The 14,457-nt window shown below is 37.3% G+C and overlaps 1 protein-coding gene across 1 annotated transcript in view; it reads right to left on the bottom strand.

The window, feature by feature from the left end:
• The window catches only part of LOC139730439 (uncharacterized), a 92,243-nt gene extending 78,081 nt beyond the window's left edge, over positions 1-14,162 (bottom strand). The window contains exons 1-2 of the mRNA XM_071641279.1: positions 13,999-14,162; positions 9,668-9,756 (exon numbers count right to left, since the gene is read on the bottom strand). Coding sequence (XP_071497380.1) covers positions 9,668-9,756; positions 13,999-14,049 — 140 coding nt within the window. The 5' untranslated portion in view covers positions 14,050-14,162. The remainder of the gene's footprint in view (positions 1-9,667; positions 9,757-13,998) is intronic.
• Positions 14,163-14,457: the final 295 nt, after the last annotated feature.

The raw sequence follows: 14,457 nt of genomic DNA, 5'->3' as shown, positions 1-14,457 counted from the left end.
TAACAAGATTTATAAGGTACATTGGATCAAATACAAATTACAAAAGACTGTCAACCATGACTGTGTAGACTGTGTTGTTGTAGTTGTTGTTGTTGCTTCTTTCTACTTTTCAGATCTTTCCATTGCATCAGAATGTGTTTTGTGTGTGTATGTTTTTGTATGTGATAAAAATGTGATGTTTATAGGGGGCAGGTGTAAAACTCTGCTTCTTGATCACTGTGGGTTTTTTTTTTTTTCAATGTATACATATTACCATCAGCCATCTATCTATCAACCACCCTGAATAAGTCTTTTTTTGGGCACACTTACTGGCACTTTTCTTAAATTATTCATTCTTCACACTTTCTTAATATGAGGATAACTGGTGCATTGACAAGTAGATATTTACACAAAAGCAGAATCGTAAATGTATCACAGATGTACATGTATGTTGTTTTTGCAATTTACACAATCTATGAAACATGGTCGATACATCAGTTTTCTTCTCTGGACACATAAACCTTGTCAAAACTCAGTCAAAACAAACACTGGACAATTCTTTGCTGCTGGAAGATTCCATTCATGCCCATCTCGTTTACAAGTAGTTGTCAAATGTTGTGCGTGATCAATATATGTCAATGCGTGATGTTAATCAATTTTTTTTTTTTAAAAAAAGGTTCTCTCTATCTTTGAGCGACACTAAATGCCTGAGGACATGGATGAATGGAAATCAATGACAAACAAACACCTCCACAATAGTATGACCTCATGTAATCATTGAGAAAGCTATTGTAACAAGCAGCCATTTACACACCTTGATGTCAAATACAGCTACAGCCTTATGTGGTGTTTTCTATTTGCGAACTACAACTGTACAATGTACACTGTATGTATAGCTGGAACATTTATAAGCAATGACACCTTCAAGCATTCTACAGATCAATGAATTGCATGCACACAAATAAGGCAGTACTTAACTATCCTGTCCTTTGATATTATCCAATGGTACTAAAACTGAACCAGAGAAATGCTATGGATATCATCAGGCAAAACATCCAGCAGTTCCTTTCCAGCAATGAACTGAAAATACACACCATTAAAGTTATCAAATGTTAAAGTAGAGTATTTTTTTAGTGTGTGCGTGTGTGTGTTTGTGTGTGTGTATGCAGTAGTATAGCAAGACAGGTCAGCTCTTACTGAAGGTTAACACATACCATCTTTTAAAGGCACTATTTACCATTTACAGATGAAACAAAAACCCAGCTTTAGTGTTTCAAAATAGTTCTAAAATGGGAGCTAGGGATAGAAGCATCCAATATAAAAATGTTGATTAGTATAACCAATGTTAAGTATTGTTAGATATGTATAGTACAAAATGTGAACAATGATTTTATTTAAATTGTTTCTGGACGAAACCGTCTACAGTTATGGTTTATTGAGAAAAAAGTGATATTTCCTCATAATGCTTTATTTGCAAATTGTTTATACAGTAGGATGTTTTGTGATACAACTAACCTACATATATATCAAATGTGATAACTCGAACAGTTTTTAAAATTACTGCTCCCGAATGTATACAGTGCCTTTAATGCGCACCTGCATGATACACTGCTGGTTCGGTATCAGTGCCACATCGCCCTATCATCTCTTAATGGTAGCACGGTTGCTAGGATTCTGATTTTGCCAATCCTCTCTTGGCGTGAGGCAAAAAAAGAGGGAGATTCACGGTAAAGCTGATTAAAAAGGTTGGAACTCGGACAATACCAAATGATTTAAGCATGCTCCAGCTCCAGCCCCCACCAAACGTCACTGCCGCCAGCTCTATCAGATGCAGTACCAACACATTACATGGGTTTCCACCGGTAATTGAATTCTATACCCTGCATGATTTATGGGTGGGCTTAATTTTCAAAGTGAAGGTGACATAAACCCTCGAACCCAACTGCCGGCAAAACCAAAGCTCAGTGCAGGGCCAATAAGGTACGATTGCACTTCAAAATTGATATTTTCGACACTCAGCTACACCGGTAACACCGTGTCAATGGAAACATCAGCAAAGTAGAAAGAATAATTTTCAGCAATGCCCTAATATAATACTTGAGATTCATTGAAGACAGGATGGAAAAGATGATAACTTAATCATATATGTTTATACTTTAAATGTGCTAATTACACATAGTACCAGTGTGTAGGCCTAGAGTAGAGAGTCTAATTTTTTTTAATTGCCTCTAGTCAAAGAAAATATGGTCATTAAAGAGAGTAAAGCTGTCATTACGAAAAATGATCAGCCATTAAAGACTTCCACTGCAAGACATATATTACATGTAATATCTACACTGTTATATATGTAATTTCATGCTTGCCCTAATATATTCATTTTTCTTTTCTTTTCTTTTTGTTTTTGTTTTTGTTTTTTGCTTGTGTAGACACAAGTACTTACATTCCTTTTTTGGCCAAACTGACCTCACCATGTAACATTACTACTGAACACTACATTTCTTTCCTACAGTCTTTAATATACAGCCTGTGAGTTCTCTAACAGATTATCTACTCATCTGCTCCTATGGAGATCATGGGTCTGTTAATCCCATCATTACTTGCTGTTCTTTGGTGTCATATATACCAACAACATTGATCACTGACCTTGTTGAGTGGTGATTGTATGAACAAGGAAAACTCTGACGACACAAAGCATGATAGTTTCAGGCTTACAATGTGGGTGCATATTGTATTGACATCACCACTAGAGGGCAGCATATCAAAATCTTAATGTGGTTACTTTTACTGCACTACACATGAGAGAGAAGGACCAGTACAGCAGCAATGTCCACTTTATTATCAACTTGACTTTACAAACAGAATGACATCAAATGCAGCTCAGTGCTAACCTGACCAAAAGAATTATTCTACAGTTTTATACAAATGGGTTGTAACTGGCAGCTGCCAACTCGAAATCCACTGACTGTCTGGTGACCTGGGGTGACTAAATATGACTATTGGAGACAAAATGTTCACCAGATGATCCATTTTGCTACCTGGCTGGGAAACTCAAATATCAAGCCTATTACATGTGTGTACAATATGTAGGCAACAACTACGTAGTGTTTTTTTTAATACCATGAATTGTCCTTGCAATAATCAAAAACAACAGTCCTATATAAACAATCACAAAGGCAAAATTTGATAGTAACATTTGGGATATATCTTTATTATATTCACAAGGTCACAATGAGATGAATGGACATTTGTCAGATATGTGTACATTCGGACCCTTGCTCAAATTCCCAATCTAACGAGTACAAAAACTGCTTTTTGCCATGTTCTGATGATCCAGAAAACATCTTTAAAACTGCTACAGTATAAAGATGTTCATCATTTATAAGGTAAAAATCTACCCTACACATGTTGTCTTAGAAGGCACATTAGAAATATTGCCAGTATAAGTAGACATGCCATGAAATATCAATTGCATTTCTTGAGGTAAGTTCACGGCTTGTCATTCTCACCAAGATTCTAACTAGCTGGAATTTGCCCTGTCACAGCAGATGTGTGTCACTGGTCTTTCTTCGGTCGATCGTCTGACATTCGAGAGACAAGTCAAATGTTTACCCTCGGGACTAAATCAACAAAATAATTATGATTGTTGCTCCACTGTGTCCCTTCATCTTGGTCAAACATGACCTTGTGCATTGCATACGTAGGTTAAATATGTTTGCTCACCTCCAGTGCTCAAAAGATTGGTTCACAAAGGCCGAGTCTGATATGACTTTATGTCAGCTCTGATAAATGGCTATCATAAAATACAGCCAAGCATGTCGGAGGGAATTTCTCTTGAACTCAGGGTAAGCTTGGCATGGTGATTTCTTGTCCTCTTCCACATCAAAAGTTGCTTCTACCGAGCACTGCTGCAGAAAATCCCACTCTGCTGCCTGACTGCATAAATACAATGTATGCCACATCTGGGGTGGTTAGAAATTATTTGAAATTCACTCTGCATTATGAAAACAGAATTTGGTCTGAACTATTTCCCATTTGTATGCCAACTTGGCAAAGGAGTCCTGTATCATCTTGAAAAACATACTGTTGCAAAGTTGCCCCATGCTGTCAAAAAAAAAAAAAAATGCATACAATCATGCATTGATAAACGATCCATAATCATACATGTATATACTCAGAGATAATCAGACTCTTCACTCGTGAGACATCACACTAAAGAAAACTATTCTGTTGTCTGACTCAGCATACATTTTCTGATGATATCCTACAAAGACTTACATTTTGGTCAGAATGAAAAATATATCATTTATGTAGTCTGCAAATTGATTATATCTTCAATCATATAATTGCTGTTTGATGTGTGTAGTTCATGATTTTTCTGCACAACATCTGGTGTTCTGCATTCTGCGCATGCAACTGATAATTTGGAGGCATGCATACCAGGGTAAGTTTGGTGACATCTACGGTTGTATGACACCATGAGGACAAACCTGCCCAACTGCAGGCTTACCTGGCAGGTATAGGCCATTTAGCAAACTGCTTTGTTAGTGTCGTTGTATTGCAAGCTTCAATCAAAATTTGTATCAGGACTGGAGCAACTCAAATATTGGCCTTGCTGCTTCAAGTGGTTCTCTTGCACTTGTAAACAACCGCCAAGCTCTGCATGCACACTGTAGTATGCCAATCTACAATGAAGCCCTCAAATACAAGTTGTAGAGAGCACACCAGAAATGTGTCATCCGCTAGATAAAACCGTGCAATTGTGTCGATGCTGGTAAAATATAATTTGTATGCCTCAGGAGCCCGTTCCGCATCAGTTGTGCACAACCACACACTCCTTTTGTACCCCAATAAGTCTTTTGGGATAGCTTTGAATGAGCAGTATTCCAAGCAAATCAGAAGTGCATTATGAGGTATTAATTAGCTGGCAGGCAAACTACTGTGCCCCTCCTCAAAAGGCCAGGCCAACCATGATATCCGCCCCTTTCAATACACCCTCAACTTCCTAGCCACTATCTGACATTTTCGTTGCACTATTTCGCTTGGAACACTTGAGAATTCCATTCATCTATTATGACAAACTTCATATCTGGTGAAAAGTTTTGCCATCCTCTCTACAAAGGGTTAGCTGATCCAATTCTTCTAAAAAAAAAATTTTAAAAAAAGCCAGGATGTAGTGACGACGAGAGCTTTCGCAAAAGTACAAGTTGACTCTTTGACCTTACATGGACTTGTACTCTAGGAAGGTTGGTGCGATGCCTCACTATATTTTGTAAGAATCATCTAATAGGCAAAATTGTCAAAACTCATTTCAATATAGCCATTTACACTGATATAGGCCTACTGTATATATCTAAAAACTGCGATGCAAGGAATATTGCAGCAGTTCAGTGAAAGTCCTGCAGCAAAAAAAAAAAAAAGAAGTGACTTTTCCTAAGTGCTGAAACATTGCGATTTTTATTGCAGTGTGAACAGAAAGATCAAACATCAATGTTTCATACAATGTAATGCAATATGTTCTCAGTGAAGACAGTTTCATACAGACGATATCCTTGCTCACCCCAATATTCCCTAAATCTGGACATTCAGCGGTCCTTCCTTTACCCACCCCCCCCCCCAAAAAAAAAAAAATGATAAGAAAGAATCATAACATTTGATGCTCGATACTGCTTCCAAAATTATCTCTGTGAATACAGAACCTGTGTCAACCAATGTATCACATACAAAATTGTACATTGTATATCAAAGATACAGTGAATGCTGTCATGCCTTTGTTTATGCAATGGGACATATACAAAACATTTTGAAAAGTAAACAAGTGAACACATAACAGTGACAAATATCACAATCTGACATATTTACAATGTATGCTGTTGAAAAATTTTTTTGTTTTGTTTTGTTTTGCGGCACTTCCAACCAAGAACAGGTTGCAAAAATATTTAGGGTGAAATATCACCTCCACAGTAACACCTTGCACATTCCAGCATGAACTCAGGACTGCCTACATGCTGACTACTGTATGCTAAAAGTCATTTTTTCCCCTGCTGGAAAAATAGCATTTCTGTGGGATTGACCTATGACCCCATGTCAACATCAGAATCTGATCTGTGACCCCTATCTTGGATTTGACACTGACTGAAGGGGCTTGCAGTCTCCCCCACGGTACAGATGTTTCTTTTCCCCTGTTGGTTAGAAATCTGTCAGAACCACTGACAGCTGTTGACTTGTATGTACAATGTATGTGGGCTTCCTTGAATGACACATGCTACGTGTTACAGTACACATTATAGTCCATTGAACAATGTTGAAAAGTGACAAAAATTGTATCAGATTTGTGTTGCATTTCTCAGCGGTGTTTGGTCTACACATCCATTAAATACTGTAACTTTTCTATTTAAAAAAATGGGATCAATATACAAACATGTGGTGCAATATATCATGGATGGTATTCTACAAGATGAGAAGATTTTCCTTTATATTTTTCTCTATGACACAAAAGCTGCGAAACATGATGATGTTGATCTTCACCTTGTTATCCACACCATATTCTTCCTTTCAAATTAGATTGTGTGTGTTTCACTAATAGTTACAGATACAAAAGATAAATGATCAGATATGTAGCATAAAAACAATATTGCCTCAACCGGTAATACAAATCTAGTTGCATTTGTGACAGAAAAAAAAGGGCACATTTCCTAAAATGTAGGCCCTACCGACATTCAGGAGACGGTAGTACACTTTGCACCTTTGTTTGATTTTTGCAATGCTGCATAAATTGTTCAAAATAATGCAGAGATATTGGCAATGAGATTGAACATGTGTGTTGATTATAGGCTCCTACAGTATACCCACTTGCATAGCCAATGACATCATGAGAAAACGGAAGGAACAGAATTACGTTAGAAAAACACTAAAAGAGTGAAAAGTTAAATTGCAGTACCACAGCAGGAGGGTCCAAAGCTTCGGTGAACATGAACAATTTACAAGGAAAAAAGACAAGAACTTAACCTTGAAAAACAAATATTTGTTCAGAGAGTATGTTTTCAAATGTAGACAAGAACGGGAGCAGAAATAAAGCAGAGGTAACTCAGAATCACAGAGAAAATGAGCTTATTGATTCTGTTACAAAAGCTCAAAGGAATGACAGACATAACGGTAATCTGTGCAATTCCTGCTGAAATTGCACAGCAGTACTTTTAAAAGGCATTCTGTGGATGTCATTCTGTGGATACACTTGATGTATCATGGCAGCTATTACTTGCCTTCCAGCCATAGTGCCCCACAAAACTAACCCTGAATCTTCCCATTTATGTTGTCAAAAGAGAGCAATACACTCTTGTCTTAAGAGGTCTATGGATAATGGCCCAACTGATGAGCAATAAACAAAATGTCAATCTGTTTTGATATATAATGACAGTTTGCAAATTACTTTGGGCAGAAGGACAATTGCTCAATATATTTTTTCTACACTGGTATTAAGCATATAATGTCAATTTGATAGAATCTTCCTAAATCTTATCATACCGTGTCCTTTTCCTTATAGCTTTGCTGATCCTATTCTAAATTCTGATTAATGTGGTTTGTTACAGTTTTACTTCCATGAAACAAGTTGTCTTTAAGTACAATGTACATGTTGTTGATGTCTATACCATGGTCATTAAACTTATTAAGTCCTCCGACTATACAAATGTGATCAAAGACCAACAGCGTAGAAAACTTTACATACAATATTTATGGAACTCAAACCATAATGGTTGCAAATGTTCAAGATACTGAGAATCTGTGTTACAACCATTCATGATCACTTTCTTTTCTTTTCTTTTTTATTAATCTCTTTTATGGTTCAAATGAAAGAGAATTTTAATTTCAATAGAACTTTTCTTAACAGGAATTTATCAGCTACAATGTATCATGTACCATGGCAAACACTCTGTTTGTCGAAATGGCTCACAGAGAGCACTCTCAAAAGAAAATTAGCCAAGACAGATTCAACAACAGTATACAGCGCACTCCTGTTACAACAAACATTTTTATAAAAAAGTTTCATTGCAACAAAGTAAAACTGATATAATTATATATATGAAATAAGATAATAAATAAAATTACGTCTTAACAATACACTTTATTTGTTCAACTGCAATGAAATTTTGAAGTAACGAAAGAAAACAGCTGGTCCCGAGGACTTCGTTGCACAGGAGTCACCTGTATCGAGTATGGCAAAATAATTTCTAAAAAAGTCTTCTTCCAGGAGTTTATCCTCCCAAGTCTCAACAATATAACTTTCTCCTCTTCCATCCTCGCAATGGAAATAAAGAGTATAAAACCAAACTCTTAAAATTATGCACGCATCTGAAATTTGCTTCGTTGATGCTATTCAGGATATAAACGACCTTGACTTTCAAAACCCTTTTCACACTTTCTGCTTCTTAATCAGTCCATGCGTGCAATAGCAGTCAGACAGTTGGACCTCACAAACAATAACAGCAACCCTTTCATCGAGATGGAACCTCCATAGGTGACCTGATGTTGTGGGAATTATCATCTTAACAATCCCCTCATGCAATTTGCAATCAATAATATCCAGGACTCCTCTAAATCTAGAAAAATAAACATTGTACACTTGCTACAAAAGAAGAGGGTGTTTTTTTTTTCCTCTCTCTAGACTCCATCAGCCACATGGGGCACGGAATCGTATATCTTTCCGGTCACTTCACACAGTGCAAATTAATTTCATTCTATTCCCCCCCACCCCCCCCCCCCCCCCCCCTTCCTTGTGAAATATTAATCTTTCTAAATCTTTTCTTCTACCTTTTCCTTTTTACTCTCTTTCTATACTTATCTCTATCTCTCTCTCTCTCTACTGAAATATTATCATTATGAACTGCTTTTTGTCAATCTCAGTATGTTATGACGTTGGTAAACTTTGAACGCAGGCTATAAAGTCTTGTTTCACCTTTACATGAATTACAAGAGGCACTGCCACGAGTTGTTGTTTTTTTCTCTGTTTCCACTTTTTTTCCCTATTCCTGGGATCTGTTGAAGTGAAAAATGTATTTTTGCTGCCTCATAAAACATGGAAAGGCCATTATATCACAAGACTCTTCTCTCCTTGCTTTCTTTCTTTCAAATCAGGCAGCAACAAAACAACCAGAAAGGTCTGGGGGAAACTGTGCTAATTATCCTATAATCATAGTAAAATGACTACATGTTACAATCTGGTTCATTAACTGGCCAAGGAGGAAGTAACTTAGATGCCCCATTTATCATCACTAAATCATGAATCAGTTCCACTTTTTCTATTGCCAGCATCTGGGAAAACACAAATGACACGGTACACTACATTGTATACATCACTACGTTATGACCTCACACTATCTCATCCGCACCACAAATGTAGAGTAATATCTATAGAGCTGTATGGGGCACCTAAAGAAACATGCATCAATCATACTACAACCTGCACACTGGCCCGATTTCAAAACAGAAACAATACCATACATTATGAAGAATCTCAGTCTCCATCTTTCTTCCAATCTTGGAGAAGGATTACAGAAGAAAATGGCTGCTGTGAATTTCAGCTTCACAGGCTGATGCAACTTTTATCATCAAGTCTACCCCTCAGAGCTCAACAATGCTCTTAACGATAGACACGCCAGAATGGGGTGTATCACGGACAAAACTCATGCCTTACCTCCAATAATGCAATGCCAGGCCAGGACACTTGTCGCCACACTTCATGCACGGCTGGCCGCGATCCACATCTTGCCCCAGGCCAGCGTGCTGCGAATGAAAGAAGCCACAACAGAGCAGGATAATCTTACTGGAGACTGCTTCAAAATCATAATACTTCATGGTTCATCTGCTAATCATTATTACTGTCACGTGCAATCATGATCACTATGATGACAACAGTCTTGTCACAAAGAGATGTGACATTATCATTTTTGTCATCATCTCTTGCCATTATAATCATTTTACAGTAAACATTTTGACAATCATTATAATAAACATATAGGGTTAGAATTAAGTGTACGGAGTACATCTGACATTGTTTTCTCCACAGTGTCCATGAAATCTTAAATCTATTAATCATTCAAAATCTATCACAATAATTTCAAATCATAATTCTAGGAATTCACAACTCTGCATAATGTCAGCAAAAGGCAATGTCAGCCTCTTAAAAACAACTACTGTACAAGGAATATTCGCGTGCATTTTAATTACGTGAATTTCGCAAGAGCCAAGAATAAGATTCACGAAATTAAAATGTATGGAAAAGTTTGTGTCTACACTACATGCATTGAATGTCAGTGGAAATTCGTGAAAATTTCATGCCGCGAAATAGGCCATCAGCTCCAATTCGCGAAAATTTCATGCCATGAAATAGGCCGCCAGCTCCAATTCATGAAAATTTCATGCCATGAATATATTGTGTTTTACAGTAATCACTGATAAATTACAACAAAAAGAAAAGACAGATAAAGATTTTGCCAAAATGCTTTTGCCCACATCCTCCTACAATGTATGGGGCATCAGAAAACATATCTGACTGGTCTGCACCTCGCCATACTTTAATTCATCTGGTAAATTTACTGCCTAAAATTAATGTTCTTTGTACATAAGAATTTAAGTAAATTTTCATGTTTCCACAGTGACCATTGAAAAACATCTGCACTGTATGTATATGAGGCACTCGCAATTTGTTACATGTCAATACAAGTCAATATCTATGAAAAGCTGCCCATTCATTCTTGGTTCCATGCCACAGGTATACTTCTTTCTGGAATCTGCACCATCACACTCTAAGTCATCTTTCCCTTAATCCAACTTGATCATGGGGGGGGGGGGGGGGGGAACAAGGGAAAATGTCATTCTTAATCACACAAAGCAGTTATACTATAACAATACCTTTTCAACAAAGCAGTTGTACTAGTAGATATCTTTTTGTATTCTAAGAAAACTCTAATTTTCATCCACTGCAGTTTAGGCATTCTCACAAATATACTATTAAAAACAAAGTACAGTACATAACTGTTCTACAAAAAGTACAGTTTGTAGGTACAGTTGACATGTCATATTGATGTAGTCTCTACAGGTTTGTCAGAGATGATAACTGTTTCTTTTATGGGGATGTTGTATGTGCATTAAAATATTAAGACATCTACTATCAACAGAGTGAAGCGTCATCCCCTGTCCCTTTCCCTATCCCATAAGAGAGATGGGATTAACATGCATTCATTAGTGGTATCATACTTTCAGCACATCTTCCATGTGTTGGGGCATGCTACTGCAATGTAAATGAAGAAATATAAATAAATGAATTTATAAACAAACTCAATACTAAAAACTAAATTAATTTTTTTTTAAGTGACTTAGAAATGACACACTAGACAAGTGACTAATTTTTTATATCACTTCAAAGTTGACACTTCATGACTGTTTGCAAGAAAATCAAATGCTAGACCAAAGACAAATTCCTTCATTTATAGTGGTACCAAACCTTTCATCTCATTATGTTCACATCTATAGTCATTTATCTTTGCATTACTGTACAAGTACATATGTATGTCATAATACTAACAGTGAAAAACACTAAATTTAAATCTATGATTAGGTGGGGATCTTTTGCAATTTTGTTTGTCTACAGATGTACATGTAGTCTACATCAAAGACTAGGTAGCATAGGGGGAGGTTAAAAGCATTGAAGCATACACTCATCAGTAACGTTTGACTCCAGTTGAGATTATTCAGTTGCATGTGCATTTTAATACTGCATTTGTACAACCAGAAACCAGTGCGAAAATGAAAGGCTCACACAAATGTTTTTGCTAGCCATAATGTTCCAGTACTTCATGTCTCAATTCCACAGAATTCAAAACATATAAATCTCATCTAACCTGTTGGAGCGCAAAAAAAATACTAACACAAAAATATCCACTTTTACAGTATCATAGTATCATAAAAGATAGAACATAAAAAATAAGCAAACAAACAAACAAAACAATAGTAATACCATAAATGTTAAACAATTAATGTGAATTAAAAAGGTGGGTTTTGAGATTCAATTTGAGGGCATCGATAGAAGGTGCTTGTCGTAGAGATATTGGAAGGACGTTCCAAGCTGGTTTTGGGCCCGTGTACAAATGTATGGAAAAGCACGGATCAAGTAGGCCAATGTTTGATGCGACGAGGTACGTGTAGAATCTGTGAGTTTAATAGATGAACGGATATTTTGTGATTGTTGGTGAAGATGAAGAGTATTTTGAAGATAGGCAGTCCAGCAAATCTTTATAATGTATGGCAGACAAGAAGAGTCTTGAAGGTAATACGTTTTTGTTTTGTTTTTAGAGGGGGCCGGGAGCCAGTGGAGGGACAGAAGTACTGGGGTAATGTGATGTATCATGCGTTTACCGCGGGGTACCGTAGTACCCCAGGGTACCACGTTGTGTAGCGCCACCTCACGTCCACTCGAGGACAGCCAGAGAAATGCATGCACTGTGTGTGCGTGTTCATAGTCATTCCCATGCCACTGCATGTTATACCAAGGAGGTAGCTCATACCTCCTTGGTTATACATGTACTATGCATGCATGGTACGCTGTGCAATAGCGTGCGCTTCAGTGCAGTGCAGTGGCAAACGAGTGCTAGCTCCAGAACCAAAATAATTTCCCACTATTTGGCAACCCAGGGTACAACCTTTAAAAAATAAATAATAATTCAACAAAATGGCTGATTTTTATGTGGTTCCCCAGGGTATCATTCATGTCATGTGTGTTTTTTTTTTCTTTTTGTAGGCGAGTAGTCAAGGGCTCAGCACAATTCTGAAGACATTGCACTTAATGCAGTTTACTCATTTCTCTTTTCTTTTCTTTTCTTTTCTTTTTTTTTGGGGGGGGGTGTGGAAGGTTGCAAAGCAAAATTGCTGAAATCCAGACAGAACAAAATAAGAATATGTATCATTTTTCCTCCTGCTGATCTATCTAGTTACATGTTGATATCATCAAATGGAGCTCAGGCCCTAGCTCTTTTAACAGTTTTATTTCTAAAAGCATCGAAGTATTTTTATTATCAATTTTACCATCTTTTACTTGAACATTTAATACAAAGAGACTCAAGGACTAATCCCTAGTAACATCAAACAGCTTCAACGCACCAATTCGGCTTGGAGAAAACCAACCACAAGGCAAGCTAAGGTACCGGTAAGGGATGCTCCTACAATTCAAAAGTTTTCACAGACTTTCTTGGAAATATTAAGTTTGAATAAGATATGCCTCTGACTCATGAATTGTTGTCAAACCAAAATGTACAGGATAGCCACACTAGCCGTCTGCACATCAATAATATCAAGATCTAACGTTAGCCCGACCAGACGCCGTGCAAAGCATTTATACAGCGCAGCGACTGGGCTGTGCCTGTGTATATGATCAAGAACAAGATCAAGATCAAGTAAAATTAATATTTACGCCAAGGCTAATATAAAATGTAAAAATATGCTTTGTACCACAGTGCATATATACTGCCACAGATTAATATTGTACTTGTATGATGTCAAATCAGCTTATGTTTTCACACAGAGGATGATGCAGGTATATTACAATGGTGGGAAGCTGTTGACCTTCAGAAGGCAGTTTTGCCATTGTACACTTTGAATTGATATTTAGACTAGCGTTGACAGTTGTGTGTTGTGTTGATGTGAGTGTTTATATTTGATGATTTCTTCGAGAACCTACGATGAGATACCTTATCAATGTTCTTGTGAGGGGCATTAACCTCGGACACCTTTGGTACTGGCATTTAATACCAACGCCTTATGCGTGGTAACAAAGAGATGACATCTGCAACAAAAAAAAAAGAATGACGCGCTGTGCACACTGTTGCTGCTTCTAGGAGCTGCTCAACGGAACTGCGAGAGCCAGCGTACCCGAGAGTTCTGGCATTCGGAGTGGTCCGTGTACGTGCACTAGTTCAGCTGAACTCAAGCGTAACGTCAAAATCTAAACAAACAACATACATGAATACACACCATATCTTTTTTCTCCTTCCTTCTACCGCCACTGCCCGTCCTGGACAGCATACTGAACTCCAAATTTTAACGTTTTTCCGCTTTAAATGCTTCTGAAGAGTAGTTTCTTGTGTTCAAGTCAGTAGTAATTACAGAAGCGTCACAACAACCATGGCAATCGGAAATCTTGCAGACTCGTTTACACGCTTCGTACGTAAGCGAATGAATATGCAAGATCGTGGCGAGTGATTCAATCTCATTTCACGTTGGGCGAATTTTTGTAAACAAAACCGCACGATCTTATTTCGCGAAGCTCATATAGTTCGTCCCTATCGCGGTGATGCTTTGTGCAATAAAGTGCGGGTAGAAAAACTGTGCAATGCATCTCCTAGTAAAATTATTTTGGATGGAAATTAGAATATTAAGGTGTATAGAATATATTTCTCATTTTGTCCATTTTGTTTCCCGAAAATTCCTCTG

The sequence above is a fragment of the Diadema antillarum genome, unplaced genomic scaffold, assembly GCF_040938485.1.
Source record: "Diadema antillarum isolate AM-2024a unplaced genomic scaffold, OU_Dant_1.0 seq00000312_RagTag, whole genome shotgun sequence".
NCBI classification, from domain to species: domain Eukaryota; kingdom Metazoa; phylum Echinodermata; class Echinoidea; order Diadematoida; family Diadematidae; genus Diadema; species Diadema antillarum.
This window is presented reverse-complemented; position numbering and strand designations above follow the sequence as displayed.